The 27925-nt window shown below is 41.7% G+C and overlaps 1 protein-coding gene across 6 annotated transcripts in view; it reads right to left on the reverse strand.

The window, feature by feature from the left end:
* Positions 1–27925, reverse strand: part of LOC121857807 (organic cation transporter protein-like) — a 167583-nt gene that overhangs the window by 50109 nt on the left and 89549 nt on the right. The window contains exons 1-2 of one of the 6 annotated variants that reach the window (XM_042354044.1): positions 24940–25039; positions 23539–23774 (exon numbers count right to left, since the gene is read on the reverse strand). The exons of 4 other annotated variants lie outside the window; for them this stretch is intronic. In XM_042354044.1, coding sequence (XP_042209978.1) covers positions 23539–23690 — 152 coding nt within the window. In that variant the 5' untranslated portion in view covers positions 23691–23774; positions 24940–25039. Of the gene's footprint in view, positions 1–15359; positions 15863–23538; positions 23775–24939; positions 25040–27925 lie in introns of those variants that run through there. One more of the 6 variants, XM_042354043.1, reaches the window with a different exon arrangement.

Below are 27925 nucleotides of genomic sequence, written 5' to 3' on the forward strand. Positions count from 1 at the left end.
TAAACAGACTTACAACACTTTTCTCTTCAGTCTTTCAAGGTGTCAATACTGTGCTTATTATATCTTAAACCACATTCACACACTGCCAAGGCGAGAGAAACCCGACTCCTTCTACTCAACAGTCAGCTTAGTAAACACACTTTCATTTGTTTCCTGAAGGCAAGGGAAAACATTTCTTATGTGTATACAAGATAAACACACAAGACTTCAGGGAACCCCTCTAAAACCATATCAACAAACGCCAAATGTTGTGGCTGGCTTTCGTAGTACAGTATTCTTTTGTCAAATCACATGCATCCTCTATCCGTTTAAACATCACAACAGCCAGCAGTCCAGGGACGGCCGGCCAAGGTGGCAACGCTCTTCAAGGTCATATCAGAAGCATGAAATTCACCCCCGTGTGTGTGTGTGTGTGTACGGTCTTGTTTTAGCTAAAATTTTATGTCTACAGTACGTTGCATTTATGTTTTGTCAGCTGTTTGTTTTTATCAAATATTTACTTTATGTTTTTTTACTTAAATGTTTGTTTGTTTCGTGAACTCTCCCCAATTTAAGTTTTATTTGTTTTTACCTCACCCTCCTTGTTTACATCATTAATCGGTGTTCATTCTGTTTACGTTCTATGATGACTTATTTTTGGGGTGTTCTCTGTTTTCTTCCGTGTTTGCTCTGCTGGTCACTAGTCACTGTCAAAGTCAAAGTTGTTGGGGATTACTGGCCTCTTCGCCGTTAGGCTATTTCGGCCGAAGCTGATTGGTTGGACTTCTTTTTTCTCTTGTTTCTTTTTTTACTTTTCACTTTCCATTCTTCTTCTTGATCTTCGTCTTCTTCTTTTTGGTCTTCTTCTTTCTGGTCTTCTGTTAGGATATTCTCGTACACATCAATAATCGATGTCAAAGATAGTGTAATGTTATCGGGTTCGTGGTTGTTCTTGTCTTGGTTGTTTTTATCTTGATTGTTCTTGTCTTGGTTGTTCTTGTCTTGGTTGTTCTTTTCTTGATTCTTCACTACAAGGAGGGCCTCCTTGTAGGTCAATTTCTCTTTAGCCCGCAGCCTGGCCACCCTGCACTCCTCCCTCCACTTGGGACACTCCCGGTCGGAGGAGGAGTGAGGGCCACCACAAGCCGCGCACTTCTTCGCGGCCGCCTGGCAGTCAGCGTCAGTGTGGCCGGGTGTCCCGCAGCTTGAACACACCTCCCGAGCACGACACTTTCGCGCCAGATGGCCATACTTCTGGCATTTGTAGCAGCGAGTGGGTCTTTGCTGGTATGGTTTTACTGGGATTTTCTCCCAACCCAGTAAAACGGAGCTAGGAAGTTGTTTTGGGAAGCCAACAAGGGCAGCGTTGTTGGTCAGCTTCCGAACAATTGAGAGCTGATCTCCAATCAGCTCAGCAAGTTCATGTTTTTCCAGATACTCGATTTCTGTGTGGGAAATGACTCCCAAAACCAAGTTGTCTTGAAGGCAGGCTTCAAAAATGACGTCGACTCCATTGAGATTCGTAAGGGGTGGCAATTTGTGGCCCTGTCCCCATTCCTCGAAGGTGATGATAAGGGTACCGCCTTTACTGCGGACGACCCCTGTCACCCCCGTGATTCCGAGGTGGTCAAAATATTTTCTCATGACAAGAAGATTGAGTTTCTTGCGCGAAGGGTGCTCGACCGGAATCAGTCTAACAACCTTCGCCTGGTCTAAGGTGAACATGGTCACGTGGTACCTCGGGAGGAAGGAGCGTGGAGCCGGGAGAACCTACCTCGCCGAGGTTCAGTTCTCAAGTGAAGTCACTGTTTACCGCTCGAGTTTATGTACGTTAATTTTACCTACAAGCAACAATGTGGTGCTTTGTTAACTTAATTAGTTATGGCATATTCGATGTTTATGTAAATACTCTATGTTTGTCTTTGATACCCCCAAAATGTTCTACACTACGGAGGGTATACACAAACACTTGTTATCTTGAAAATAGGTTCTTATTCTCGTACGGGAGATATACAGAGGAAACAAATAGACAGTGGGCTTCCACACCATAAGGACTAGCGATCTCAACTCCCTGTATCACTCGGCGCTGGCATGTACAGATGCCAGCGTTCACAAGCTGATTACATAATATGTAAATATGATAATTCACATACATAAAATGGTGCATAATAAATGGAAATATTACCTAGGATTAATACATGTTCTGTAATACTTCGTGTCCATATTGTACAAATACTATGTACTATCTGGTGCTAGGTGAAGAGCTGTTTCTCTCTGTCGTGTGTGTGTGTGTGTGTGTGTGTGTGTGACTCCAGGCAAGAACAAAGGTGTCGGCAGCTTCCATTACTTAACTTCAGTATGCAGACGACCTCACCCTTGTTGCTCACACTGAACACGACCTACAGGATATCATGAACACCTACGCAGACGCGTGTGCACACTTCGGCCTTGCGGTAAATGTACGTAAGACTCAGATTCTCTTTCAACCTGCCCCTGGTTCAGCCGTCTCCACCATCCGTCCAGCTTAACGGTACCACCCTCTCTAATGTTGCCCACTTTCGGTATCTCGGCTCCCACCTGTCCACCACCGCAGACATCGGTGAAGAGATTCAGCATCAGATCACATGTGCATCTCAAGTCTTCGGCAGACTCCGAAATCGTGTCTTCAGCTATAAGGAGCTAAAATTATCTACAGAGCTGCACGTATATCGAGCAGTGGTCCTCACCACCCTGCTATATGGTAGTAAGGTATGAGTCACATACAGGAGGCACCTCAAGGCACTAGAAAACTTTCACCAACGTAGTCTACATTCCATCCTCCGAGTTCGCCGGGAAGACAAGAGAACAAATGCCAGTATTCTTGCTGACACCAACTGTAGGAGCATCGAGGATACCATTATCCATGAACAACTACGTTGGACTGGCCATGTTACCCGCATGGACGACAGTAGACTGCTAAAGCAGCTACTTTACAGTCACCTAACGAATAGTAAACGTAACGCCGGCGGGCAACTGAAAAGGTATAAAGATAGTCTTAAGACAAACTTGAAAAAGTGTCAAATCGACCCCCTCACCTGGGAGACGATTACTCCACATCGTCACGCTTGGAGGAGCACCGCACGAGAAGGTGTCAATGCTTTCGAGTTAGCCAGACTGCAAACCAAGGCAGACAAGCGCCAACGCCGGAAAGACGCGACCACCGCCCCTCCCACAGTAGATGGAGCCCTCCACATGTGCAACGAGTGTGGACGACGCTGCAGGTCCCGTATTGGCCTCTTTAGTCACCTCAAAACTCACTAACCTAGGTGACATCCCTAATAACTCATATCATTGTATCATAGCTGGACGATCGTCATACTCGATTCAGAGTGACAGCAAAGTAGTAGTAGTGTAATAGGAGACATCACCATCTAGTTCAGGTCGAGTCTCGGCATAATTTTGATTCTATTTTTTTTTTTTGTATACTGTTTTAGTGTGTCAGCTTAGGACACCTACTTCATCGAGTGCCCCTCCCTGTCATACCCGGAACCTAGGTCGCCAACTTGGCCTACGTACAGCCAACGCGTATTGATCGGCCAGTGCCTCATCCTCCCAGTGTCCCAACAGAATATGGCGTCTGACCTCTTCCACGCACTGGATATAACGTCTGACATCATACACGGGCAGAATATAACGTGACATCATACACGGACATACGACTATCGATAAGCTTAACAAGAAAGACAAAAGAGCTTAAATTAATTATTTTTATAGACATTATTCCTGGCCTCTTGTTGTACCTCCATAAGTGATCATCAAAACGACTTCCTGAGAGCTCATTCCAGTAGTTCGATGGTGACCTGTTACGATACTGTGTGTCTGTTGCTTGTTTGTGTGTGTCTGTGTTGCTTGTTTGAGTGTCTGTTGCTTGTTTGTGTGCCTGTTGCTTGTTTGTGTGTGTCTGTGTTGCTTGTTTGAGTGTCTGTTGCTTGTTTGTGTGCCTGTTGCTTGTTTGTGTGTGTCTGTGTTGCTTGTTTGAGTGTCTGTTGCTTGTTTGTGTGCCTGTTGCTTGTTTGTGTGTGTCTGTGTTGCTTATGTGTGTGTGTGTGCTGCTAGTTTGTTTATTTGTGTATGTGCGAAAAAAGTCAATGTAATAATTCTAAAGCCCGTCAAATTATATTCACACACACACACACCATAAACACGCACACACACAACATACACACGCACATACTATAAACACACACACACACCATAAACACGCACACACACAACATACACACGCACATACTATAAACACACACACACACAAACAACACACACACACACAAACACACACACACACACACACACACACACACACACACACACACACACACATCCTTACGCTACCTTCATACAACTTGATAATGTGAGATCAGCCTCTTGCAACATGTTCCTCATACTGGCCTTCAAGCAACCAAGGATATACAAGTACAGGCAATTGTTCCATTAACCAAAAGAGGATGTATGTGTGTGTGTGTGTGTGTGTGTGTGTGTGTGTTGTGTGTGTGTGTGTATGTGTATGTATGTATGTGTGTACACGTGCGCATGTGGTGGATGGCACATGTGTGGCAGAGCTGTGATTAGCCCAGCTTGCTTTAGGATTAAACTCGACTGGATGCTTCAGACTGAGGCCACGTGGAAGGTGGATGGTGAGTGGACAGGTGAGCGGATCAGGTTGTGGGTGACTGGACAGGAATACCCTTGGACCAGGCTAACCTTGATACAACTCTCCCTCTCTCTTCCGAACACCCCCACTCTACACACACTCAATGATACACAACCTGACCAATTAACACTCACACACACAACATACAACGAATACAGCACACATATACAAAACAAACACCTACCCACACAACATACACCTACCCACACACCAAATACACAAACGCACACACACATATCATACAACGAATACAGCACACATATACAACAAACACCCACACATGAGCTACACCTTAACCTTAACACACTTCTAACAGGCCACAGGACGGACGGGACACAATAGCCTTAGCACCCTCCCTCCCCACCCCCTAACGCTGATCATGATGGGGAAAAAAAATCTCACGTTCTTTCCCATCAATTAAAAAATAGATTAATTTATTCCCCAAGGTCTAAATATGAGAAACGGTGGCAAATAAAAACAATGGAGTGCATTGAAAAAATACTTTAAAGTGAATAATGAATATGAAAAACTATAGCGAAATGTTGTATCCTGTTAAGAAAAAATAATTACATTCCCCTGATAAAACGAACACAATTAATACAGTTTATATAACAGTTATTACTTTCCCAGGATGGATAAGAATCACACAGAAGCATTATTAAGTAGAATCAACAAAACATCCCACAGTAATAAAACACACAGTTAACCTTTCCCCTCCTCAAGGATATACGGATGAAGACAATAGTACAGCATCTGAGACAACACCTAAGAAACAACAATAACCGCCCTATTGCAACAAACTTACTTCCCGGAGAGCCATTGCGCCACCCCCCTCACCTCCCTCACCCACAAGACAGTTGGGAGGCCACGTTGAGGTGAAGCACTAATATTAATAGATGATGATACAATACTGTCAATTGTAGTAAAATAACACGGGATAATAATAGCATTGACAACCGATGGTAAACAGTGGCAATGTTACCAGCACTGATAGAAAATATCAATTACATGAATTTGTAATAAGAATAACAAGAATACAACAACAAAAAATGATAATTACGACAAAAATAATAATTATTAATAAAAGTAATACAAAATCATCATAATATTAGTAAAAAATACAAATAATATGATTACTTTGTATTAAGAACATAAGAACATAAGAATGGAGGAAACTGCAGCGGTCCTATTGGCCGATACTGGGCAGTCCCGTTTACACCCAACCCCTATTGCTCATATAAGCATCCAACATATGTTTGAAGCTATTCAGCGTATTCGAGTTATTGATGATATTTGGTAACTTGTTCCATTCATCCACTACTCTGTTTCCAAACCAGTGTTCACCTATTTCGCGCCTAAATCTAAATTTGTCTAATTTAAAACCATTGTTACGAGTTTGCTCCTGGTTGGATAGTTTGAGTACCTTTGTAATGTCCCCTTTGTTTAGCCCTGACTTCCATTTATACACCTCTATCAGGTCGCCCCTCGCTCTACGTCTCTCGAGGGAATGCAAATTAAGATGCTTTAACCTGTCTCTATACTCAAGGTTCCTAATGCCCGTGATTAGTCTTGTCATTCTCCACTGAATTCTTTTCAATGATTCTATATCCATTCTGTAATACGGGGACCAGAACTGAACTGCGTAATCCTGGTGTGGTCTCACAAGCGCAAGACACAGTTTTAGGATGACCTCGCTAGTCTTGTAACTAACACTCCTTTGTACGAACCCAAGTACTTTAATAGCCTTGTTACGAGCAAAATCACATTGTTTATTTGGCTTAAGGATCCTACTTATCATTACTCCTAAATCTCTCTCGCAGTCAGATTTCTCTATGACATCGTTGTTCATCTGGTATCTGGTTTCCCTGTTTACATCTCCTATACTGAGTACTTTACATTTGTCCGAGTTGAATTTCATCTGCCATTTTTCAGACCATTCGAAAAATTTTTTTAGATCTTCCTGCAGTTTTGCGGACTCCTCGTCAGATTTAATAACACGTCCTATTTTAGTGTCATCAGCAAATTTACTTATGTTGCTGTCTATGCCGATATCTATGTCGTTTATGTATATAATAAATAATAATGGTCCAAGTACTGAGCCCTGGGGAACTCCACTAGTGACGTTGCTCCAATGGGACTTAGTGCCGTTAATGCTCACTCGCTGTTTCCGGTCCTGTAACCACGCCCTAATCCATTTAAGGATATTACCTTTGATGCCATGTGCTTCTACCTTTCTAATTAGTCTTTCGTGGGGGACTCTGTCGAAGGTTTTGATAAAGTCGAGATATACCACATCATAATTGTGCCCTTCGTCCACCGATTCGAAAACTGATGAAAAGAATGTTAATAGATTAGTTAGACATGAATGCCCACTTGTGAAGCCATGTTGGGAATCATTGATCAACTTGTGCTTCTCCAGGTCAGGTGGTTTCGAATTGATGTTAGGCTGATTGGGCGGTAGTTAGAGTATAGTGATCTATCTCCCTTCTTGAAAATCGGTATTACATTCACTATCCTCCAGGATTCTGGTACTACACCTGTATTTAAGGACATGTTAAACAACTTTGCTAAGGGCATACTAAGCTCTTCCTTACATTCCTTTAATACTCTGGCAAATATCTCATCGGGACCAGGTGACTTATTAGGCTTTAGTTTGTCTATTTGCTTACTAACATCACTACTAGTCACTACTATTTCGCTTAATTTGTTTTCTTCACTATAACTGAATAGAGTCGGTGCCTCGGGTATCATGTTTACATTTTCGGTGGTGAAAACTGTTGAAAAATATTTATTCAAATTATTACTCATTTCTCCGTCGTTGTCAGTGAGCTAGCCGGTATCTGACCGTATTGGTCCAATCTTTTCTCGTGTTTTAGTTTGATACATTTGGTAGAATCCTTTGGGGTTTGTCTTCGCCTCCCTTGCTATCCTTACCTCATTATTCCTCTTGGCTTTCCTTATCTCGGTTTTAACCCTAGTCGCCAATACCTTATAATAATCCTGGAGGTAAATTTCGCCATGATTTATCCTTCTACCTATAGCCTTCCTTTGGCCAATGATGTTCTTTAAATAATTATTTATCCATTTAGGGTCATTGTTGTCCGATCTGATTTTTTTGTAAGGTATGTTCTGCCTTTGTGCATTAAGTAACTCGTTATTTAAATTGTCGTGGTACTCGGCTATCTCAGATCTCGTTATCAGGTCGGTGTCATCTGTCAGGTTCATGCCCAAGCGCGACACCCCTTCTCTCAGTTACCTCTTTAAACTATCAAAGTTTGCCCTTCTGAAATGTGGTACTTTAGTGGAATTTTCCTTACGTCTGCCCTGAAAATCAAACTGGAATCTAATTTCTTTGTGATCGCGGTTTGCAAATTCGTTCCCTACCTCGACATTGCTAATGAGGTTTTCTCTGTTCGACAGAACTAAATCCGAGTACATTACTACCCCGGGTGGGTTCGGTTATATGTTAACTTAGGAAACAGTCCTGGATTATTTCGAGAAAATCCTCTGATTCTGAGTTACCCGTAAGGTTAGTCCAATCTATTTGGCCAAGGTTAAAGTCGCCTACTATACAGACTTTGTTGCATATGGAAGCCCTGCGCATTTCATCCCAGATAAGTCTCACATTGACCCTATCAAGATTGGGAGGTCTATATATTACTCCTGTGATTAATTTTTCCCTACCGTCGATTAATTCTATCCAAATTGTTTCTGTATTCCGCTCACTTTTTATTTCCTTATTTATTTCACACTTCAGATTATCCCTGACATAGATTGCTACTCCGCCTCCTTTCCTGGTCTGCCTATCGGTATGGAACAATTTGTGACCCGCAGTTTAGTATTCGACCAGTAACTCACGTGAGTCTAGGTTGATCCATGTTTCAGTGAATGCTATTATGTCGATTTTTTCAGTACATACTAAAGCCCAAATAACATCCATTTTGTTTCTCATACTTCTACTGTTCGCGTAGTAGACATTTAAGTTAGTCGTGTTCCGAGTCCTCCCTTTACCGCGTTTAGGTTTAAACTCCCTGTCTAATTTAGTTTTGTCGTCATTCCTAACGCTATTTCCCTGTAATCTTTCACTTTGTTTACCCGCTCCCACTGCAGTCTCCCCCACCCCCGTGCCCATATGCTCCCTTAGCAGTTTAAAGACTTCGATAGCTTTTGAACTGCCCCCTCTAGAGACCCAGCCAGGGTTGCCACCCCCTCCCGAGACAGGTGCACCCCATCCCTAGCATAAAGGTCCCTTCTGCCGTAGAAGTTGTCCCAGTTGTCAATGAATGGGACTGATAATGACTTGCAATATCCGTCAAGACGGTCGTTGACACCAACTGCCCTTGACAACCATTAATTGCTAACTCTCCTTCTAGGCTGGACACCGCATATGATAGGGATCCCTCCCTTAGTGCTAATACGATCTATAGGTGTCTTGAACTTATCAAGAAGCTCTTCCCTCCTACACCGGCCAATATCATTGCCTCCTGCACTGAGGCAGATAATGGGTTTGTTCCCATTACCAGACAAGATATTGTCCATCCTGTCAATTATATCCCCCACCCCAGCCCCTGGAAAACACACCCTCATCCTATTTTTATTTTTACCACAAAAGGCCCTGTCCAGTAGGGAGTGACAGTTTGGCAAAAGTTTTCAAAATCTAATTGCTTGGGTTGGATTATTTGTCTATCGGCCACGCTAATTCCGAATATGTTTGAGTTTTTTACATCATTGCATTAGAAGGTTTGTGGATACTTTTGGGTTTGGCATGAAAAACGCGAAAAAACTGTAAATAATAAAGGGACTGGCAATGTGGCACAACCTGTTAAAATCAAGTTATTGAATTGGATTATTCGACTACTGTGTACACTGGTTCATAATATGCTATTGTTTTACAACTCAATGCGCTACAAATTATGCCGATATTTTTGCTGCAAGTCACCACATACGTATATTTCGAAAACCAGGGCCCAATATTACCAACGGCGTGGATAGATTCCGTGGAATGAATTCAGGACATTCCCGCTCATGGAACATTACCAAACTCCGTATATGTGCCAATGGCAGGCCAATGGCAATATTTACAGAGTTTGTTGAGGCTCCCTGGACGGGAATGCCCTGAATTTATTCCACGGAATCTATTCACGCCGTTGGTAATATTCGTCCCAGGACTGATCAACGAATTCAGCCCAAGTAGCTTGACTTGGACAGTTAAGGACAAAATCTCAGTCCGTACTTTTGAATAAAATATTGTTCAATAGGTGGTGATATTGAAGTGCTGAAAGTTGTTTTTTCTGTGTTGTTTTGCAGTTAGTTCAAAGGGCCGCCACCAAGATGGGTCGTCCTAAGATTAGCAACACTCAGCTGCGCCAGGGTAACGATAAGGTGTTCGGGGTTCGGATGCCTCTGCCATCTAACAAGTTGCCTCTGAACAAGGAAGTTGGAAGTGCCCTGGCTTATGAAGCAGAAAACGAGAGGTTAAGGAGAAGAACAAATGCTTTTGATTATATGGATGCCACCAACAAGGTGACTGAGAAGGTACTGGATGTGTATAGGAAGGCCACTGTCCCCACTATCTCTGAAATCAGGGTGAAAATGAGAGTCCACGACCTGTGGAGGATGCGGAGGGAGACGATGATGATGAAGGGAAATGGACAGAAACAGAAAAGGAAGAAAACGAAGAACGGGAAGCTGAAGATGAGGTTCGAGGATATAGCTGAGAAGTTGTTTGATGTGGCAGACGACAGCAAAGTGCACGAACGAGAGAAAAGCTTCCTGGCAGCCAAGAGGAAACCGGGAAGGGAGGGCTGCATTGATGGCGTTGACAAAATTGTGACTGCCAAGCTGAAAGAAGAGAGGGAGAAGGAAGCGAAGAGGGCAAAGAAAAGGGCTGAGGAAGAGAGGAAAACTGAGAAGATGAGGTCAAAGAGTAAGGAGGAGATGGAGAGGATGTCGTGTAAAGTGTCGGCAGTGGATGACAGTGCTCAGGAAGAAGATAGTGATTATAAGGATGTCAATGACAATGAGTTCAAGGCTATGGTCGACAGGAGAGCAAGATCAGAGAAAAGGAAAAGGGAGAAAGAAGCCGAGGACAGGATCGGAGAAACTGCTGACAGGTTCAAGGTATCCAATGATGCAGTGGCTCACATCGCAAACACCATCAGAGCTGCAGACAACATCATAACTGAAGGGGACAAGTCTAAAGTGACTAACTGGAAGAAAGTGGAGAGAGTCAGGAAGAGGTCACGAGAACAGAAAAAAGAAAAGTTCAGGGGATTCAAGGTCAGAGGTCTCATGGTAGATGAGAGGATCAATGAGAACAAGATAGTGACTGGTGTAGGTGAGAAGAACCACAAGAGATTCGCCATGGAAAAGAGGGAAGACTGTGCAGTGATCGGCTTCCCTGGTGAGGAGTTCCTTGGTCACCTGGTCCCGGTGGGGGGAAAGGGGGTAGACCTGGCCACCAGCCTGCTGGCCTTCCTGGAGGAGCGCGGTATTGACACCACCGACCTCCTGGTTGTCCTTAGCGACGGTTGCAACAAACTGAGTGGCTATAATCACGGTTTCATCGCCGAGTTTGAAAGGCTGTTGGGACGGCCTCTCCTCCACATCCACTGCCTGATCCACAGTCTGGAGAAGCTCTTCGGCCATCTATTCAACCATTACGCTGGCCCAACCACTGGTCCCGCCTCCTGGAGTGGTGAGGAGGCTCGGAAGCTGACCGGCAACGTGTGGGACCTTCCGGTGGTTGAATTCGAGGCCGTCACCAACACCTACCTCAGGTCTCTCCTGGATGCCATCCCCTCCGTCGTCTGGGAGGAGTTCAGCTGGGACACCCGGTATCTGTTGGAGATGGCCAAGACGGTGGAGTCCGGCCACATTGAGGAGAGATGGGCCAGGGCACGGGCCGGAGCCATGACCAACGCCAGATGGCAAAACACGGAGAGCAGGGAGCTGAGGGCCTACATGAGCACCACCTCCCCCAGCGAGTCACAGAGACGGATGACCTCCTTCATCATCCTTATCTACGTGCCCTCCTTCCTGGAGATCAGGCAGAGGAATCTGCTACTGGAGGGCCCACGCCACCTCCTCGCCATCATCAACCGGGTGAGGACGTACTGCACCCTGGAGGAAGTGGAGCTGCTTACTCCATACCTCCAGTTCAACGGCTACTTCGGCCAGCACGAGGTGGTGCTGGTCTCACTGCTGGCCTCCATGGACAAGAGTGAGAGGGAGTTGGCCCTAAACATCATCAAGCAGCTGAGGAAGAAGGAAAAAAGGCACAAGAGAAAGACAGTGAGGAAAGTGAGGAACCCTCAACTGAATCTGGCAGCCACCAAGCTGTCAGAGTTGGTTGATCTGCAGAAGGCCAGCTCCTCCCCTCCCATCCTGTTCCAGCACAGTGACCAGGAACTGGAGCAATTTCTGGAGGAACCGTACAGTGAGCCAGGTCTGCCCTGCACCACCACCGCAGTGGAAAGAGGAGTGAAGCTCACCACGGAGGCGGCAGACGTGGCCAGCTCTGCCTGGCAGCAGGACCAGGTCACCTGGAACAAGCTGGAGGCCAGGAAGAGAAACAAGCGGAGGGCTAAGAAAGAGGACTACCAGTGCTAGACTGTGGGGACACTGGGACTGAGGGGACACTGTGGGGACAGCCAATGTTAGTGTGCTGCTGATAAATTGAAGCATACATGCCAATAATAAAGAATGTCTTCCATTATTCTTGTTTTTTTTATGTCGAACCGAAAAGTATCCACAAACCTTCTAATGCACTGATGTTAAAGATTCAAACATATTCGGAACCAGCGTGGCCGATAGACAAATAATCCAACCCAAGCCACTTGATTTTGAAAACTTATGCCAAACTGTCACTCCCTACTGTCCAGGTACCTTACCTGTGAGTCACCAGCAATTAAAGTTTTAAAACCTTCCTTGTCAGCCCTGTCCCTGACTGTACTAACGTCCATTTCGTCTATCAAGGGACTGAACGAGTTGGTACACTTAGCTGTTGTTGTCGTTGCTGTATCCTTGGTGTATTTCTTGACCACCAGCTTGGTAGTCCCTCTCCTCACAACCTTCCAATCGTCATTCACCGGCTTTCTCTGTCTCGTTTCTTTCTTCATCTTTGATATCTCTTTCTTTAATTTCAAGATTTCTTGCTCTAATTTCAAGGTTTTTTCCTTGGTATTCTGTAACTCGGTCCACAGATGGGCATAACACCATTTACAAGTAGCACTAGCCATATCTGGTAATTATCCCCGGGAGCGGAGCTAAGCTGCCGTGACCTTTCCCCTAGTGAGGTCAGAACACAATTAACAAACTCACGTTGTGGTAAGAGCTGATATAATAATATAATATAATATATAATTTAATACATTAACTAGCACTTGTCAACTCCAGCATGACTTGTGCAGTTTTCACTTTCAACTTGTCGATTAAGTTGAGAATATTTTTTATAAAGTTGAAAAGTATTATACATATATATATATATATATATATATATATATATATATATATATATATATATATATATATATATATATATATATATATATACAAGTAAATCACTGTAGGTGCGCGTGATATATATATATATATGCTGTACTCACCCCTGAAGATGTGAATTACACAGCGCTTGGGAACTTCGTTTTCTTCTTTCCTTGTGGTTATCAGCATATATATATATATATATATATATATATATATATATATATATATATATATATATATATATATATATATATATATATATATAGTCTTGAATAAAGACGAAAGCTAAGGTGCTCCGTTGTTTTCCCTTTTCGTGTGATTTTATCAAGATTTATCTTATCCACGTTTTCATTGTGATCTACATATATATATATATATATATATATATATATATATATATATATATATATATATATATATATATATATATATATATATATATATATATATATATATATATATATATATATATATATATATATATATATATATATATATATATATATATATATATATATATATATATATATATATATATATATATATATCACTAGATATGCAAAGTTGTCACGAGAAACCACTGCATTTTAACATTGTCCTCAAATCTGTTAATCACCCCCATTTACAGATCCGCAAAAATATTTAAAGTACACCCTGGTCCGCAGTGAAAAAAGAAAGTTGGAAACCCCCAGAGGTCTTAGAGGACACCCACTAGCTGCTTGGCGCGCAGTAACTTTCCACTGGAAACTCACGACACCCTTCACTGTTAGGCACAGTTTACAAGATATTTATGAAGTACGCTGATGTTTGTGTTTACAGACCCTGCAAGAAGCTAATCAAACGCAACATTGGTATGTACTGTACGGTATCAGTCTGCATCTAACATTAAACTGTGTTCTGCAACTCCGCCTGCACTGTCACAGTGGACATGGGGAAGAATATGGTAGCATGTGCAGACAAGGAAAAGGGTATCTCTTCCTGCCCGTGCATAACATTCTGAAAATTCGGCCGAAAACTTAAGACGTATTCCTGTGGTTATCGTCGTGTATATATAAGCCAGCTTGTACGGCACGTTATCTTTGTTAAGCGTAAATAGTAATTGTTTTATACGTAAAAATATAAATATATATGGGATACAGCATTCCAATAGATGAATTACAATAAGAAATTGGCTAGCTGGTGCATACGGAAACGCACACTTGTCTGGAACAAAACTTTTAATTTTATTTCAGTGTTATCCTCAGGGCCCTTGAAGCGAAAGTGAAGGGCGATACCTGTAATAGCACCTCTTTTTTTCCTTCAGGGTTTCGGTGCTAATATTCCTGCCTCCCATCCTGTGTGGGTGAGTGTAGCCACACTTAACAAGTCATATTCGATTAAATGAATGAAACCTAGACTTCATAATTCGTTTCGTATTAACACTAGATCACCAATACTGCCTCACGGTCGTCTTCTTGGCAACGGAGAATACATACAGTTTACGCTTCGTTTCCTCAATAATGACATCCTAATTATTATCGTAGAGAGATACTTAAAAATTATTTTACACATATATTAAGGGAAAACAAAATGTAAATACATCATATATTCACAATTTGTTTTAGTTAACCCCTTTACTTTCTAATGGTTTCTCCCATACACAATATTTATAATGCAACTCATCTCGAGGTTCATAACAAACCTCCAACCATGTTTTGCACATATACAGCGATATTTATTCATCACTAAAGCAAAATAATACACAAATTCTTAATATCACTCAGAATATTATTTGATTATTTGTGGTAATATTTGAAAGACTTGTCTCAACGATTCTGAAATTATTGCTCAGTTTCGATTCCACCGGACCATAGGATCTTGAAGCCTTTTTTGGGGGGAGGAGGGGGGGGGGGTTGATTGCAGTACGTACAGCACATGTTTCAATAAGAGACCGTGAACTTAAATATCAAGGGACTTTATAAACGTCTTGCCAATTTTTTTTCTTTCAGGAAGTTATTTCCTAAAACTTTTCGAATTACACTCCACTTCTATTTACAAACGGAAAAAAAATTACAGGATTGCGAATGATATAGGGAGTTAAGAGATTTTAATTCCGAATCATGAAATTATATTCTTCCCCTGAAAACTCATCGAGTTAATCGTCAAATAGAGCAACAATGAATATGTACCACAAACACACGTACACCAACATTAGCGTGTGTACCTATGGTTGATATCGTTGCCGACGAAAGCGTCCTCGACGACGGGCATAGCAGTCATGAGAGACACCACGCACGACAACACGAACACCATGATGCTGTACTTGCCGAATTGGCCCAGGTGGCCCAGCACCTCGTCGAAGTTGATCTGTTTTTCCTGCATCTTTTGAAGATTGGTCTCTCAAGCCAGGGATAAACGCTGAAGAAGTCTCACAAAAAACAGAAAACGTCGGTTATCTGTTTTACGCCATGAAAATATTAAAAACGAGGGAAACCGGTCTGTCAATACAGCTTATTTGAAGGATCACTCGAGGGACGGAAGAAATCAGTCCAAGTAGTTTCTTTAATAACAGGAGAGGACCGAGCACATCACTTTTGTTATGAGAAGTAACTGCAGGAACTAAAGAGATCACCTCACAATACATAAATCGTAATCACTCAACAAATAAGAAGACAGGTCGAGTTAGGGGCAGACAGACGAACTTTTTAACAAGTCTGTCTCTTGGCCAAGTGACTTAACTCCTCAACAAGTGTAAATAGATTAGAACCTAGAATATCAAGTCGACCATACCTTATCACGATAACAGTGACTACTCCTTGAAGAAATCACACTACAACGATGATTTGACAACCCCACACACACACACACCAAGGGCATCTTTCAGCATTACACTCGTATGTCTAAAAGTTAACGTAAATACTCTTCTCAGATCTTGAGTTAAATCACTAACCGGATGAGTGTTTTCTCCTGTATGGTATGTTCTGCCTTTGTGCATTAAGTAACTCACTATTTAAATTGTCGTGGAACTCGGCAATCTCAGATCTCGTTATCAGGTCGGTGTCATCTGTCAGGTTCACGGCCAAGAGCTACACCCCCTCTCTCCGTTGCCTCTTTAAACTGTCAGAGTTTGCCCTTCTGAAATCTGGTACTTTAGTAGAATTTTCCTTACGTCTGCCCTGAAAATCTAACTGGAATCTAATTTCTTTGTGATCGCTGTTTGCAAGTTCGTTCCCTACCTCGACATTGCTAATGAGGTTTTCTCTGTTTGACAGAACTAAATCGAGTATATTATTACCCCGGGTGGGATAGGTTATATGTTGACTTAGAAAACAGTCCTGGATCGTCTCGAGAAAATCCTCTGATTCTGAGTTACCTGTAAGGTCAGTCCAATCTATTTGGCCAATGTTAAAGTCGCCTACTATACAGACTTTGTTGTGCATGGAAGCCCTGCGCATTTCATCCCAGAAGTCGCTCATTGACTCTATCAAGATTGGGAGGTCTATTTATTACTCCTGTGAATAATTTTTCTCTACCGTCGATTAACTCTATCCAAATTGTTTCTGTATTCCGCTCAGTTTTTATTTCCTCATTTATTTCACACTTCAGATTATCCCTAACATAGATTGCTACTCCGCCTCCTTTCCTGGTCTGTCTTTCGGTATGGAACAGTTTTTGACTCGCAATTTGGTATTCGACCGGTAACTCACGTGTGTCTAGGTTGATCCATGTTTCAGTGAATGCTGTTATATCGATTTTTTCGGTACATACCAAGGCCCTAATATCATCCATTTTGTTTCTCATACTTCTACTGTTCGCGTAGTAGGCATTTAAGTTAGTCGTGTTCTGAGTCGTCCCCTTACCGCGTTTAGTTTTAAACTCCCTGTCTAATTTAGTTTTGTCATCATTCCTAACACTATTTCCCTGTAATCTTTCACTTTGTTTACCCGCTCCCACAGCAGTCTCCTCCCCCCTTGTGCTCATATGTTCTCCTCGCATTTTATAGACTTCGATATCTTTTAAACTGCCCCCTCTAGAGACCCAGCCAGGGTTGCCACCCCCTCCCGAGACAGGTGCACCCCATCCCTAGCATAAAGGTCCCTTCTGCCGTAGAAGTTGTCCCAGTTGTCAATGAATGGGACTGATAATGACTTGCAATATCCGTCAAGACGGCCGTTGACACCAACTGCCAATAGACCTCCCAATCTTGATGAGAGTCAATGAGCGACTTATATGGGATAAAATGCGCAGGGCTTCCATACACAACAAAGTCTGTATAGTAGGCGACTTTAACCTTGGCCAAATAGATTGGACTGACTTTACAGGTAACTCAGAATCAGGATTTTCTCGAGACGATCCAGGACTGTTTCCTAAGTCAACATATAACCGAACCCACTCGGGGTAATAATATACTCGATTTAGTTCTGTCAAACAGAGAAAACCTCATTAGCAATGTCGAGGTAGGGAACGAACTTGCAAACAGCGATCACAAAAAAATTAGATTCCAGTTAGAGTTTCAGGGCAGACGTAAGGAAAATTCCACTAAAGTACCACATTTCCGAAGGGCAAACTTTGACAGTTTAAAGAGGCAGCTGAGAGAGGGGGTGTCATGCTTGGCCGTGAACCTGACAGATGACACCGACCTGATAACGAGATCTGAGATTGCCGAGTTCCACGACAATTTAAATAATGAGTTAATGCACAAAGGCAAAACATACCATACAAAAAACTCAGATCAGACAACAATGACCCTAAATAGATAAATAACTATTTAAAGAACATCATTGGCCAAAGGAAGGCTATAGGTAGAAGGATAAATCGTGGCGAAATTTACCTCCGGGATTATTATAGGGTATTGGCGAGTAGGGTTAAAACCGAGATAAGGAAAGCCAAGAGGAAAAATGAGGTAAGGATAGCAAGGGAGGCGAAGACAAACCCCAAAGGATTCTACCAAATGTATCAAACTAAAACACGAGAAAAGATTGGACCAATACGGTCAGATACCGGCGAGCTCACTCATAACGACAGAGAAATGAGCAATAATTTGAATAAATATCTTTCAACAGTTTTCACCACCGAAAATTTAAACATGATACCCGGGGCACCGACTCTACTCAGAGATAGTGAAGAAAACAAATTAAGCGAGATAGTAGTGACTAGAAACGATGTTAGTAAGCAAATAGACAAACTAAAGCCTAATAAGTCACCTGGTCCCGATGAGATATTTGCCAGAGTATTAAAGGAATGTAAGGAAGAGCTCAGCATGCCCTTAGCAAAGTTGTTTAACATGTCCTTGAAAACAGGTTTAGTACCAGAATCTTGGAGGATAGCGAATGTAATACCGATTTTCAAGAAGGGGGATAGATCACTATCCTCTAACTACTCCCCAATCAGTCTAACATCAATAGTAGGCAAATTACTGGAAGCAATCATTTCAAACTCTATTCGAAATCACCTGGAGAAGCACTGATTGATCAATGATTCCCAGCATGGCTTCACAAGTGGACGTTCATGTCTAACTAATCTATTAACATTCTTTTCATCAGTTTTCGAATCGGTGGACGAGGGGCACAATTATGATGTGGTATATCTCGACTTTAGCAAAGCATTCGACAGTCCCCCACGAAAGACTAATTAGAAAGGTAGAAGCACATGGCATCAAAGGTAATATCCTTAAATGGATTAGGGCGTGGTTACAGGACAGGAAACAGCGAGTGAGCATTAATGACACTAAGTCCCATTGGAGCAACGTCACTAGTGGAGTTCCCCAAGGCTCAGTACTTGGACCATTATTATTTATTATATACATAAACGACATAGATATCGGCATAGACAGCAACATAAGCAAATTTGCTGATGACACTAAAATAGGACGTGTTATTAAATCTGACGAGGACTCTGCAAAACTACAGGAAGATCTAAACAAATTTTTCGAATGGTCTGAAAAATGGCAGATGAAATTCAACGTGGACAAATGTAAAGCACTCAGTATAGGAGATGTAAACAGGGAAACCAGATGAACAACGATGCTATAGAGAAATCCGACTGCGAGAGTGATTTAGGAGTAATGATAAATGGGAGCCTTAAGCCAAGTAAACAATGTGTTTTTGCTCGTAACAAGACTAATAAAGTACTTGGGTTCATACAAAGGAGTGTTAGTTACAAGACTAGCGAGGTCATCCTAAAACTGTATCTTGCTCTTGTGAGACCACACCTGGATTATGCAGTTCAGTTCTGGTCACCGTATTACAGAATGGATATAGAATCCTTGGAAAGAATTCAGAGGAGAATGACAAGACTAATGCCGGGCATTAGGAATCTTGAGTATAGAGACAGGTTAAAGCATCTTAATTTGCACTCCCTCGAGAGACGTAGAGCGAGGGGCGACCTGATAGAGGTGTATAAGTGGAAGGCAGGGCTAAACAAAGGGGACATTACAAAGGTACTCAAACTATCCAACCAGGAGCGAACTCGTAACAATGGTTTTAAATTAGACAAATTTAGATTTAGGCGTGAAATAGGTAAACACTGGTTTGGAAACAGAGTAGGGATGAATGGGAGCAAGTTATCAAATATCATCATTAATCCTTGAATACGCTTGAATAGCTTCAAAACATAGGCTGGATGCTTATATGAGCAATAGTTGGGTGTAAACGGGACTGCCTAGCAGGGCTAATATATGTAGCCTGCATTTCTATGTTCTACACACACACACACACATATATATATATATATATATATATATATATATATATATATATATATATATATATATATATATATATATATATATATATATATATATATATATATATATATATAATATATATATATATATATATATATATATATATATATATATACACATACAAGTAAATCAATGTAGGTACGTGATCCAGGTATATGATACCACAAGGGAAAAAAGAAATATATATATATATATATATATATATATATATATATATATATATATATATATATATATATATATATATATATATATATAGTGTGGGGATCTATGTATGGTAAAATCGACACAAAACAGGTTTACTCTGAAAATGAAAATACACAAATACAACTGCAGCAGCGAGAGAACGAGGTGCCTGTCTCCCAGTAGCCACTGCTTCAGGGATGCCAGATGCGCCACAATATATATAATAGGGTGACCCAGTTCGTGGAAGAGCTTCCCAAGGGTGACCCACCATGAAAAAGGTTGAAAAGCACTGTCCTAGACAACGATATGCAGCAAAGTCTCTCAGTACACCTGAGATGCCTTTCCTGAATATCAGCATAGTTTTATATATTCAATGAATTAAATGTGTACAAACGCCCTATAAACCTATCTCTTACAACTCCAGTTAACGAGAAAGGTCTACCGAGCAGGACACCTTCGAGAATTAAGTCTCAGTACACCTGAGATGCCTTTCCTGAATATCAGCATAGTTTTATATATTCAATGAATTAAATGTGTACAAACGCCCTATAAACCTATCTCTTACAACTCCAGTTAACGAGAAAGGTCTACCGAGCAGGACACCTTCGAGAATTAAGCCCCCTTTAACAAGCATTACATGGAGACCTCAGTAGTAATAGCAGCAGCTAGTCGACGCATAAGGCGTGACAATATATATTACGAAGTGGCTATTTCTGACGTCACTGGCTGTGAACCTACGCTTAACAAGACCAGACGTACACTTTAGTTTTAAAAAATAAATTTACTAGTGTTATCTATTGTGTAGCTTCTTTCTATGGAAGTTATATTGCACACATTTATTTACGGTAGGCAAAAATGGCAAATACAGTTAATTACCTTAACAATGTTACCAACTCTGAAACTGAATTACTATAAAAGTAGCATTAACTGTACACTAGCTGTACACTGTAACATCAAAACTTATAATTGTACACGTATAAATAGCAATAACGAAAACACATTAATAACAATGGTGAAAGCAGTACGCCTCCCAATCTCAGGGACGCCAGCCGCCTGCTCGCTGACGGGTCGACCCTGCCCTAATAAATACACTTCCATAAAGGCATACTTTAGGTACGGCGCCATTGGGTAACCCCTTAATTGCCTTAGTCCTTGAAGTACTGTATGTCTGTCACTTCATGTTGACGTCTGTCTGGCTGTACACCGATATGACCCGTCAAGTTGAGGGCCAGTTCCCGGGGAGTTTTGTCCACGAGTGTACCAATCTATATAACAGGATGTGATTAATCGACAACCAAGAAAATGAATACGACTTGTTTATATAGAGTGACAATAATGAAGATTGAAATTACATGGATTAAATCGCATCGCTCCCTCCTACCCGCTCTAGTTTCGTCCTCATCCACGTCAGGTATCCAAACAACCAGCCACATCAAATATCTAACCTGGATATTACAAAATTGTCCCACATCCTCATACCCTATATATCCACACGAGCCCACCTATCCACACCACCCTATACATTACCTGACCCCATACATTTTTTTTAAAGTCTCTCGAGTGATCTAGAGTTACTTATTCATTAAAGAACACCCAGCTAGGCCAAGAATCCCCATAACAAGCTTAGGTTAGGTTAGGTGTTGCCCTAACACTGAATAAGAAGCGGATTAAACAGCATGGAAAATGGAAATGCAGCTTCGTGTCAGGGATGCGGTTGTGCAGTGGATGCCTTGGTTAGTAATAATCTGTACTCGCCCTCCCACTCCCTCTTACCCAACCAGCACAACCCTAAACAATTTTTAGTAACACTTTTATTTTGCAGATACTCACGGGGCAGAGAGTGAGGGAAGGGCTGAAAGATGAAACTACATTCGGGGGAGGGGGTGGCTAGAAGCTCACACGAGTAAAAGAAGAAATATTCCCCTGGCAAAGAGAAGATTTCATCATCAACAGGTACTACCACCTCCCAACTTGGACGATACTCTTATTAGTAAACAAAATATTGTCGTTGGGAAACAACGAAGCACTAGACAGTAATGCCAATGCTGTATTTGTATATTAGTAAACTGACCACATGTGACAAACGTAAATGGGTAATAAACTTAAAACCGCATAAAATTAGCACTGGCTACCAACGACGATTACCACGCCGTAGTTATGGGATAAAGCCTTTCTGCACCGTCTGCAGGCGAGCTAAAAACTACACTTGTGAACCAGGAACTTGCAGTAGTGCATCACGAAATATAAAAGCAAGTTTCATTTAACATGTCTAGAAACAACCTTTTTCTGCAAAAAAAAAAATAATAATGAACGAGAGGATCAGCTAATATTAAAGGGAGACGAAATGTGTGTGTTCTCGCCTAACAATAAAAACAATATCCATCTCCTTCACCGGCTTACAAATTCACTCTCCACTGTAAACAGTAGCTGTGAATATCCTTGTTATTGACTTCTCGCCAGGGTTAGGTTGGGCGGGCTAAAATTTCTAGATGGAGTACAACAGGTGTATGATATATGGACACAAAGTAGTACCTTCAGCTGTGTATTATTATATTACTCTTATATTACTCCATTAATTATGTATAGTAAAGTATTACAGAACATGTATTAATTCTATGTAATATTCCCATTTATTGTGCACCATATTATGTATATAAATTATCATATTTACATTGTATGTACTCAACTTGTGAATGCTGGCATCTGTACATCCCAGCGCGCAGTAATACATAGATAGATGTAGAGGGTGAAGGCAGAGTTCTGTGGTGTGAAGCGAGCTCTTGGGTCCCCTCCTACTGTATATATATATCTCCCGTACGAGAATAGAACCTACTTTTAAGACAACAAGTGTTTGTGTATACCCTCAGTAGTATAGAACACTTTGTGGGTATTCGTGACACACGTCAGACAGGGTTTTCTCGTTAATGTCCAGATCTATTCAAATATTGCATTTTTTCTATATTTCTCGAGGTAAGAAAGCTGCTAAGGCCGGGTAACTCTCTAAGTATTACCCGATTACGAAGTGATATTCAGTACTCAAGTTTGGCAGTATTCAGTAGTTCATCCATTTAATTCAAACAATATTTGATAATGGTTTTCGTTAATACACTGAAGGCGTGAAGGTCATAACCCAATTGCGGTTTCAAAATACTAAATTCAAAGACATTGGAAGAGAAAATTGCACCTTGAATGGATCCTATCATGTCACTACCCAAAGTATTAATATTATAAATTATTTTTATTTTTTTTTCTCCTCCCTAAATAAGACCCAATATGTAAGTAGGTGTTGGGACCTAATAAATATTTACTCGGTATAATACAAAAAAATCCTATCTATATCATAGAATTTGGACAACAGCAAAGGGTTAGCAGAATAATAGAGTACAATATTACAATTAGCTGAACATTAGCCGAAGCCTGTCATGGCTAGCAAGTTTCCTTGCGTTACTATGAAACTGAACTAATGGCTTACCTGTGGTCGACGGTGTTGCCGACGAAGGTCATGCTCACCACTACCATGGCGGGCATGAAGGACCCCACACACGATAAGCCAAACACAACCCTCTGGTACTTGCCAAACGGTCCTAAACTCTCATTTACGGCTTCGAAATCCAAGTCTGCCATTGTGTTTTTTGGTTGTCAATGTTCCTTTAGATATCACACACTTCCTTAGGAATATTTTTTGCTACAAATTCTTGCTTTTCAAATCTGGGGGGTAAATAATAAATTTGTATTCACAAAGGTAGAAGCGTACGAATGCTGAAGACATTTTGTGATAACGACTCCCTAAAACTTGCAGTGTAAGACGACCACTCAAGATCAAGAGCTGACAATGAAAGAGTAAACACCTACAACACGTCACCTGCTGCTGGTATTACTGGGAAAAATATCTCTCGCGCGACTCCCCTGTAGTGAGACGGAATAAATAAACGCTGGGGAAAATTATTAAACAAAATTATTATTATTATCGAAAAAGTATCGGTGTCTGTATATTGACTTCTTATTCATAAACTTGGAGGTATCTAAGCTTATCTCTGAATACATTTAAGTCTAAATGTAAGAAAATCAGAGATATCTAGTCTCAGGTACCATGGAACCGAGCTGCGTCCAGTTGAGCGAAACGACAGGAACTGGGCAGGTGGGAGAGTCGCGTTTTGCCCATAGCAAGAGCGTTGTCTGAGGGACGAATTCTAATATACTGTACATTGAAGTTGAAAATGTGGTAAAAAAAATATTATCTCTGGACTTACAAATTATACCCGTCTGCCAGGTTTGTGATTTATTTCTTGAATTACATGGTCAGATGTTAAAGTAGACAACACGCTGAAGCTAACGAAAGCTATTCAATATTTTCACAGATACTATAATAGAATATCTGATTTACTAAGACGACATTGTTATTTAAACATTATTTAAGCCTACTTGTATAGTATAGAATAATTTCCTTTACTTTTAGGTGTTGCTTAAACAATTTTTAGTTACCAGGTTGCGAATTTACTCTTATTCATAATGCATCGAGCTGTATTTAACAGGAGAGCAACGTCAGGGCAATAGGTGTATTATTGTACACCTGTACAAGACACCTGTAAACTAAGCGAGTGTGTACCAGCCCTGTGTTCAGTGGACATTGATATAATAAATGCAGAATAAATTTCAAAATTAAATTTATTGGCAGAACTGAAAAAAGTTGTAAGGATATTTCTTTAGGGAGTACGCTTCTGTCCAAAAACTAACATCTTCCTTTGCAGTTCCAGTACTAGTAACTCGTCTCTCAACTGCTGTTAGTCTCGGATAACTTGCAAGCGCATTATTACACCAGTCTTTTACTACGCAAACTCTGCCTGTGTTAAGAATTTTCCACTTAGTCGGTTACCCAGGGCTTGTCCCGCTGGTGCACTTCCGTACGCTGGTAAACACGAATCCAGACTACGTTGAGTGGAGTGAAAGTAGCGGCGTATATGTGTTCCAGGAGCCCAGTCACCTACCTCACGGTTACCATCACACAGCCAGATGTACGATGTCCTATCCCTCGTCGCTGCTGTCGCCTAAAATGTGTAACCACATCCTGACAAAAGTTTCCCAGTTACCTTAAAGAGCAGTAAATTACTCACATGTAATACTGTAATTTAATTTTTTTAATTCCGGCGAATATGACTCATTGTTCAACTTAATTTTAAAGTGAATGTAATTATTATCTGTACATAAAAATTACCGTTTTATTTTCCAGTCAGCAAAATTACTACTACTGTCTATATGTTAATATTCTATTATCAGTGGAATTAGCTATAAATATACAATATCACTGACACGTGTATACACATTACGACACTACCCATAAAATTCCGAACAATGGGCCAGTGAGGATGGATGCTGTGTGGTCCAGAATTCCGAGGTCCATCAGGGTCTTGTGCTGGGTACTTGTTTCTTTGCGTTGTGGTAATGAGGCCCACAGTTCATATGACTAGTCTGACGTATCGCATTGAGTGAGATTTCATAACAGTAATACCTGGTAGTCCATTACATGCACTATAAAAATTATGTAATGTAGTGATATCTGATACTCTACAGTAAACTAGATAAAAAATACATTCATGCGAAATATCTAGTTTTGTAACCAGAATTATATAATCTCTCTCTCCCTTAATTTTTCATTGTTCGTTATTAGGCTTTTTATTATTCTAAATAACGGGGGAAAGGCAATATATGCTAAATAAAATCGTCTGGCGTTGGTTAAATAAAATATTAAAAGTGGCGTCCCATAGTGAAGGGGTCAGAGGAGGTACTTTATTGAAGACTCAAAAGTGTTGAGGAAATACTGAAAGACGCGACATATTCGTTGGTTTGTTTCTCCACACAGTTTAATATGTCATGACTCACGGCAACAACTAAACTTAAATCAAACCTGACACCTGTTTCTACACACACACGCTCACCTGCCTCACACACCTGCTTCACACACACACACGCACACCTGCCTCACACACCTGCTCCGTACTACTCACCGTGCAATACATAGGATCACTTAAGATTCGCCTCCTCCCCCAGCTTATTTCTAATCTAACCTAACCTCACCCCCCCCCCCTAGGTAGCGTTACAGTGGTTATTCATCAGGTGAATTAAACTGGGGAGGTGGGAGGGCACGAACCTTTAGGTTATCCCGAACACAGCTATGACACTCTGAGCGACGGCAGTGGCATCTTTGCGTACGTAACTCAGCGTAATATGAAACGAGTTCAAATTGCATCTTAGAAACTTTTTGGTGTGAAATTAATATGATGAAAGGTTTAACTCTCTCTCTCGCCTGCTCTTTGAAATCGTCGTTCTACGTCAACAAAAGTTACTAAATGAGGCAGACCGGCAGGAAGTCATACTTTGTGGTGCAGGAGTTTATGGACTCAACGTGGGAGGGAATTACGCAAACCATTTCGTCAAAGTGACATATTGACCGGTAGTGACGCCCCACGGAAAGGCGAGGTAGTCGCTCTAATGTTTATATTTGAGAGAGAGAGCAAATTAAAACAATTGAAGTTGTGAATCTATGCATCGAGATAGAATAAGAATCTAGGTCAACAAAAAGTTGTTAATATTTGTGTCTGTCGAGATAAGAGTTATGAATCATGGATCGAGACTGAGTTGTGAATTTTTGACTGGCGTCCTCGATGGTTGGCGTCCTCGATGGTTGGCGTCCTCGATGGCTGGCGTCCTCGATGGCTGGCGTCCTCACTGGCTCCCTTGATGGCTGGCGTCCTCGTTGAGTAGCGTCCTCGGCGGCTGGCTCCTCGATGGCTGGCGTCCTCGGTGGCTGGCTCCTCGATGGCTGGCGTCCTCGATGGCTGGCTCCTCGATGGCTGGCGTCCTCGGCGGCTGGCTCCTCGATGGCTGGCGTCCTCGGTGGCTCCTCGGCTCCTCGGGCTCCTCGATGGCTGGCGGTGGCTGGCTCCTCGATGGCTGGCGTCCTCGATGGCTGGCGTCCTCGGTGGCTGGCTTCTCGATGGCTGGCGTCCTAGATGGCTAGCTCCTCGATGGCTGGCGTCCTCGATGGCTGGCGTCCTCGGCGGCTAGCGCATTCTATGGCTGGTGTCCTCGTTGAGTAGCGTCCTCGGCGGCTGACGTCCTCACTGAGTGGCGTCCTCGGAGGCTGGCGACCCTTGGAAGTGAGCAGCGGCAATAGACGGTCTTAACACACCTTAACAGGGATTCGCGTCTCAGCTTAACAGTTCATATTAATTCTAGTACTATAAGGTCCTTGTAAGCCCGGACCTACGGCCTAGAAAACAGTGCGTTAATGTACAAAATAAGGCAAACAGAGTATTGGGTTTTATATCTAGAAGTGTAAGTAATAAGAATACAGAGGTCTTATTGCAACTATATCTTGCGCTAGTCAGGCCGCACCTCGATTATGCGGTTCAGTTCTGGTGCCCTTATTATAGAATGGATATCAATTCACTAGAGTCGGTGCAGCGAAGAATGACGAAAATGACTCCGGGACTTAGAAGCCTTCCATATCAGGATAGGTTAAAGAAACTTAACTTGCATTCCCTAGAAAGACGAAGAGTGCGGGGAGATATGATAGAAGTATTTAAGTGGGTGAAAGGAATCAATAAAGGTGATATAGATAAAGTTCTTATAATATCCGAGCAGGATAGGACTCGGAACAACGGATTCAAGTTGGATAAGTTTAGGTTCAGGAGGGAGATAGGAAAGAACTGGTTTACAAATAGGGTGGTGGACGAGTGGGACAAGCTTAGCAATTTTGTAGTAAGTGCTGGAACGCTGGAAAGTTTCAAAGGGAGGCTGTATAGATTCATGGATGATAGAGAGTGGTAGTAACTCTCGACAGGAGCTGCCATGCACAGGCC

This window comes from Homarus americanus, unplaced genomic scaffold (assembly GCF_018991925.1).
Source record: "Homarus americanus isolate GMGI-L3 unplaced genomic scaffold, GMGI_Hamer_2.0 scaffold16712, whole genome shotgun sequence".
NCBI lineage: Eukaryota > Metazoa > Arthropoda > Malacostraca > Decapoda > Nephropidae > Homarus > Homarus americanus.